At 42.0% G+C, this 6,489-nt stretch overlaps 1 protein-coding gene across 1 annotated transcript; it reads right to left on the reverse strand.

The window, feature by feature from the left end:
• Positions 1 to 235: 235 nt before the first annotated feature.
• LOC118780623 (tripartite motif-containing protein 16-like) lies at positions 236 to 6,489 on the reverse strand. Its single transcript, XM_036533229.1, has 6 exons — positions 5,899 to 6,489; positions 5,333 to 5,428; positions 4,859 to 5,092; positions 3,799 to 3,958; positions 991 to 1,041; positions 236 to 822 (listed from the first exon to the last, which is right to left on the reverse strand). Exons 1-6 carry the CDS (start codon positions 6,487 to 6,489, stop codon positions 236 to 238), a joined length of 1,719 nt encoding a protein of 572 aa, XP_036389122.1.

The following is a 6,489-nucleotide window of genomic DNA, read 5'->3' on the forward strand; positions in this document are numbered from 1 at the left end:
TTTGTACAAATCAAAGGATCAGTTTAGAACTATGAAAATGATGCAGTAAATAATTAGTAGGTAAATTATGAGTGAGTACAACATTGTTGACACTAGTTCTTCTAACAACATAAAATTACCTATAAATCTCATTACACAGTGTTAATAATTGTCTACACATACACTTATATATATTCTAAAATACTATATTCTAGTATACTCATAATGTGCTTTCTCTTCTCTTCTAATTTTTTCCTTAACTTTGAATACACATTTTGCTACTCCTCTTGGTTCCCTGATTGCACAGTTTTATAGATGATTCAGTGGAATCATTCAAATCAAAGATATTAAAATACACCCAAAACCCAGGATAGAGGGGCTGAGTGAATGTGGTCTGGACTCTGTGGAGGAAGGTCACTGTGTCAGAGATGCTGTAGAAGGACAGAGTTCCTGCCCTGTGATCCAGGTACACTCCTATTGTGGAGGAGGGGGGCACAGGGATTTCAGTGCTCTTATTATTGTGCCAGAAAGAGTAAGTGGAACGAGAGCACTTCAAACTCCAGGATTTGTCATTCTGTCCCAGACCACAGTCAGCACTCGCTCCTTTCCTGCTGATCCCTTTATATGAGACTGCTATAGAAACCTCACTCCCACTCCACTCAGCCTCCCAGTAACAGCGTCCAGACAGACCCTCTCTGCACAGCACTTGCTGCCAGCGGTCAAATCTCTCTGGATGATCAGGATATGGCTGAGTCTCTCTCACACGTGTCACCACTCTGTTCCTGTTAGACAGACGGAGGTTTCTATGTGCTGTGTTGGGGTCCAGTGTGAGCTCACAGGAATCTGATGGAGGAGAAGGAGAGAAGAGATCTCAGTTATTATAATCACCACAATCGATCACTTACATGTTTTTCATTAGTTTTAATCTATCATATCTAATGTATCTAATATCATTTTTGTTCTTTCTAATACATCGATTGGTCTTTTAACTTGTTTGAAAGACAGACTCACATTGTAAGAATTCCTCTCTGGTCCTGGGCTCTAATATACGGACTTCTTTCACTGTAGAGAAAGAGAGAAGTAGGGTAAAACTCAGGTGAAAGTAAAAATGTTTCCTGTCCCGTCACTTTCATTCAGGTGGTGTACAGGGGGTAGCCGAATAATGGAAACAGACTTGTAATTTGAAGCAACTAAACTGCAATTAAAAAAGAGGCTACACGTGTGCTTCATAATAATGTCAATACTAATTACCAATATCTTTCTGTTATAATATATTAACACATGAGCTTCTAAAGCAACATGAGAGATCTCACTGTTGGTGCCTGAATTGCAGGTGCATCAGTCACAGAAACTGTCAAATTATTTAATGCGTCCAGGGGAATGATGTCGGAAATCATGACGGCATTTGCCAAGTAAGGAAAAGCTGCATCAGGAAAGAGGAACAGTCAAATTTCACAGACAGGGACAGACAGACACTCAAAACCTCAGAACAGCAGCCTCAAAAATGACCAGAAAACTAAATCTACACCTCCATGACCCAGTCTCAATAAAAGGTGCACTTTGTGAGCCTCACGAAACTTCATATTTATGCTTGGAAACCGCTTGTAACCAAGGCCAAAGCATAACAACGCATAACCTGGTTTAAGGGGTTTAAGAACCCCAACCCTGAACCTGGACTTCTGAGCAGTGGAACAAAGTCATGTGGTCTCATGAGTCTTTATAACACATCTTGATGAGTTTATATCTGTCAAAATCCAAACGAAGCCTTCAATCCATTTTGCCCGTTCCCAAACATGGTGGTGGATCTGTTCTGGGATGGGAAGTCATCTTGTGTGAATTATTGGGTCCGATTGCTACTCTGCACGGTAGAATTGCAGCCAAGGAATGTAAACCCATTTTAGGTGCACTCTGTGGTGCAAACATTGTTTCCTCAAGATGATGTTCATTTGTGCTGGAAGTCATTTTGGATAAGAGCGTCTGCTAAATGAATCTAATGTAATGTAATTTAATCCTATATCCCAGAGTGATAACGCCCACATACACACTGCTAAAAGCATTCAGGAGTGGTTTCATGAACCAGAATGAAGTCAAACACCTTCCTGGTGGTTTTCCCTCCTGAAGATGGAGGAACATGGGAAACTACAGGAGGCGACAGTGTAGCATAGTGGTTAAGAAGCAGGACTTATGCACAAAAGGTTGCTGGTTCGATTCCCTGCTGGGGCACTGCTGTTGTGTCCTTGGGCAAGGTACTTAACTCCCAATTGCCTCAGTAAATATCCAAGAGTCAAGAGAGATTTTATTGTCAGACCATCCATATTCAAGTATACAGTAGGTCTGAAGTAACGTTTTGCTGGAACCCACGGTGCAAGACACAAGACACAAGACAATAAATAGACAAGATAAAACAATGAACAGACAAAAATCCAGCTGTATAAATGGATAACATTGCAACTGATGTAAGTCGCTTTGGGTAAGAGTGTCTGCTAAATGCCAATAATGTAATGTTAAATATTAACAACACCCAGGGACAGCAAATGAAAACTTTTCTGTCACATTTACAGAAATGCTGATTATTGTGCACTGTCCCTGTCAAATAAACACAATAAAGTCAGCTTAATATCACATTTACAAAGAGTAGCCCAACCACTTAGTAGTTAATAAATATTTATATAGTCTTTATGTATTTTGTGGTGTTTCCTAGGGCTGCCCCCTGAAAGTTGATGAGTCGAATCATCTGTCTGAGACCCCTCAGTCGACTGAGATTCTTCAAGTTGAGCAGTTTTTTTTTTGGTCATTCAGTGTGCATTACAATAACAGGATAAAACAGACAGAAGCTTACAAAAATGCACAGGGATAATATTTCAATGAGAAATTATAAATAAGGGGAATCATAAGTATATTTTTATATCCTAGCTAGGGCCAGCTGGTGCGCTTGCTAAAAAAAAAAAATCCACGTGACAACATGCGCTGGTGGTTAACTGATGAGAGAAGCTGAAACATGAGGCGGAGTGGTTCAACTAGGCTAGCTATAACTCTCAGAAGAAGTCTAAAGTATCGCGGCATATCAAACTTTTGAAGGACAACCCTAACAGTTAAATGCAAATTCTGTATGCAAGAATTCGCTTATCATTCAACAACATCGAACATGGCAAACCACTTGAAATGGTTAAGTTGCATAGCTAGGTGGCCATTCTGCAATTATGTGGGCAGATTTACTATACATATGATGCAGGCAGGCTAATTTAACCCTTTCTGACATTATTTTTATGCTATGTAGCGCGATACATTACATGGTTCGTTATGTCTTCATTAGCGTTAAGCTTCTCATAGTTTTCAGTTAGCATTTGCTATATTTTTAATGTTATATTGGTGTTTCCTCAATGCTAAAATTAGCTAGAATTTTTCCAATCTAGTTTTCTAATAGCACCGGTTTTAGCATACGCACTAAACGTCTAATCACACCGGTGTGACTGTACACGCAAAAGGGTTAAAAGCTAAAAAATATGTTCCCATGACTCTGTTGCATTTGACTATGTTAATGTGGCCGAAATCATCACTGAAACTCATGCTAATGGATTTTCTGATTGCCAGAAAAAAAAATTTCTATATGGAAAAAAAAGAAACGAATAGTCGAATCTTCATACTGAACAGCCAAATCCAATTCGACGGACAAAATTCTGAGTCGAGTAGGCTACAGCCCTAGTGTTTCCATTATTTTGTCTACACCCTGTAAGTGTGTGTGTGCACATGTTTGACTAAATATGATTGTGTGTGTGTGTGTGTGTGATTGAAGAGTTTTCGTATTTCTGCTGCACTAACCTGTTTTTGAGATCTTGTCTAATTCCCCCTTGCAGACGTCCTCCACTCGTTCTTTCAGTTCAGAGACAGATTTCCTCACAGCCTCTAAAGCAAAGTCTGGATTGACAGTGATGCTGGGTAAGTGTCTATGTCCAGGAGGGGCACAGATAGACTGACGGCTCTACAGAAAGACAGACAGACAGACAGGCAGACAAAAAAAAACCCATTAGTGATGGACCGATCTGTGTCTGTGGGGGGGGGGAGCTGTGAAAAGAACCAAAAGGCGGTATAATTTTTTAAAATTATTATTATTAACAAGCAAGACAACGATTGTTGCAACCAATTCACACGATGGAAAAGGCAGTAGCTGCAGTTTAACTGTTCTTTTATCTTATTAAGGTGCTAGTATGACCAAACGCAATAGCTATTGACACAAAAATAGCCAAAATGTGCAGCATATTTGTAACTGGTTAAAATGACTAACATCTTGAATTAAAGGAGTAAAGTAAGAGTAATTAAAGAGTAAAGTAAGAGTTATCCAATGAAGATGAGTGTGCTATTGCTGCTGTACTTTTGGTATCTCTCCAGTGTCTCCTGCGCTGGTGGTTGGCTTAATGTCGGTGTAGCTTTATCACTCTTCACTAGCTCTGCTACCTTCTGATAATACCTTTACTCGTTTGGGTGATGTACTCTTAAGTATCAAGTTAGTTGTATCGAATTTTTTTGTCTTGCTTCCCCCACGAGATACTTTAGTTTTACAAACATTGCAAATGGAATTACTTTGATCTGTATCAGATATTTAAAAAAAAAACCGCCAGATGGACGACATTTTTTTTTCCATTCCAACCCTCCTGGCGAAATTTGGCTCACATATTTTACGTCATAGATTGGGTCTCTGTATCGGCCAAATGAACGGAAGATCAGCCGATCACCGATCACATGTTTAGAACGGAAATCGGCTGATTCCGATCCATCCCTAAAAACCATCATACTACATCTCAGTTGACCTACCAGTAAGACACGTTACACCTTGTATATACAATGCACATACTGCAGACTGTCAGAGAGTCAGTGATGTTACCTGGAGGAAATGGATGTGATCCTCTGTGTGTGAAAGCTGCTCCATCTCAGCATCTCTCCTCCTCAGCTCAGCAATCTCCTGCTCCAGTTGCTCCAGGAGTCTTTCAGCCCGACTCACTGCAGCCTTCTCCTGATCTCTGATCAGCTGTTTCACCTCAGAGCGCCTTCTCTCAATGGAGCGGATCAGCTCAGTAAAGATCCTCTCGCTGTCCTCCACTGCTGCCTGTGCAGAGCGCTGTTAGGAGACACAGAGAGAGGAGGGCTGTGCATTATAACTAGGCCTTTCACTCAGCTCTTACTGGGACATCAGACATCCTGTTCCCCACAGTGTGGATCAGTGGGATTGAGCCCCACAGGGCTGGAAAGTGGCCCAACACTGGGCCCCTCACTGGCTGACTGGGGGAGAGCCCTGACTGAGCCCTGAAATGGCTCTTCCAGCAGCCAGCTGTTGTCTTCTCCTCTGGTCAGTACGCACCGTGAGTGACTCCACAGCCTTTCTCAGATCCTGCAGCTCCTTCTCTCTCTCCTGGATTCTCTGCTGGAATTTCCTCTGTGTCGCCCCCACTAGATTCTGTGGATAGATTGTTTTCATCATTAAAATACACTGCACTGAATTTTTATTTTTTAACATGGCCCTTTAAAAAGTGAAACACACCAAACCTCTAATGTGTATGTCTGGTTAGTGTGAAGAGTTAGTGTTACCTGTACTGGCATTACAGGTAAATTTCTAAGCTGTGTGAGTGAACCAGCTACTCCAGCCGTGTTGATTCCCGTTCAGGGGGTGAATAGGGGGGTGAGGGGTGTGAACAGAGCTGTCACAGAGAGCTGGCTTGTGTTCACTTCCTGCTTTTACTGCTTTATCACTGTGGACTTCAGACCTGATAACCACTCCCTTCAGCAGTTCTCATTTTCAAAGGTGTAAATCTATACAAATGTTCATTTGCTAATGAGTTTTGATCATAAATCACAGCAAAAACATAGTTATTGCGTGATTACTTTTAAAGCAAAACACTGATCATAGTAATGCTGTCCAGTCCTTACCTGTTTCTCAGTCCTTTCCGCTGCAGCTGAGACTGTATCATGACCTCTGTGTTCATCCATCGTACACAGATAACAGATACACTGCTGATCGGTCCGGCAGTAAATCTCCAGCACTTTGTCATGATGAGAGCAGATCTTCTCCTGCAGGTTTCCAGTGGCTTGGACCAGTTTGTGCTTCTTAAAGGCAGGAGATTCATAGTGAGGCTGCAGGTGAGTTTGACAGTAGGAGGCCAGACACACCAGACAGGACTTGACGGCTTTGAGCTTCCTCCCAGTGCAGAAATCACACGCCACGTCTCCAGGTCCAGTGTAACAGTGAGGAGGAGGAGCAGCTTGGAGTCCTGTCTTCTTCAGTTTCTCCACCACTTCAGCCAGTATGGTGTTTCTTCTTAAAACAGGTCTTGGGGTGAAGGTCTCTCTGCACTGGGGACAGCTGTAGACACCAGCATGATCATCCTGATCCCAGCAGCCCTTAATACAGGCCATACAGTAACTGTGACCACAGGGAATAGCCACTGGATCCTTCAGTAGATCCAGACAGATTGGACAGGTAAACTGGTCCAGATCCAGTAGATCTCCAGCTTGAGCCAT

Source organism: Megalops cyprinoides, chromosome 1 (assembly GCF_013368585.1).
Source record: "Megalops cyprinoides isolate fMegCyp1 chromosome 1, fMegCyp1.pri, whole genome shotgun sequence".
NCBI lineage: Eukaryota > Metazoa > Chordata > Actinopteri > Elopiformes > Megalopidae > Megalops > Megalops cyprinoides.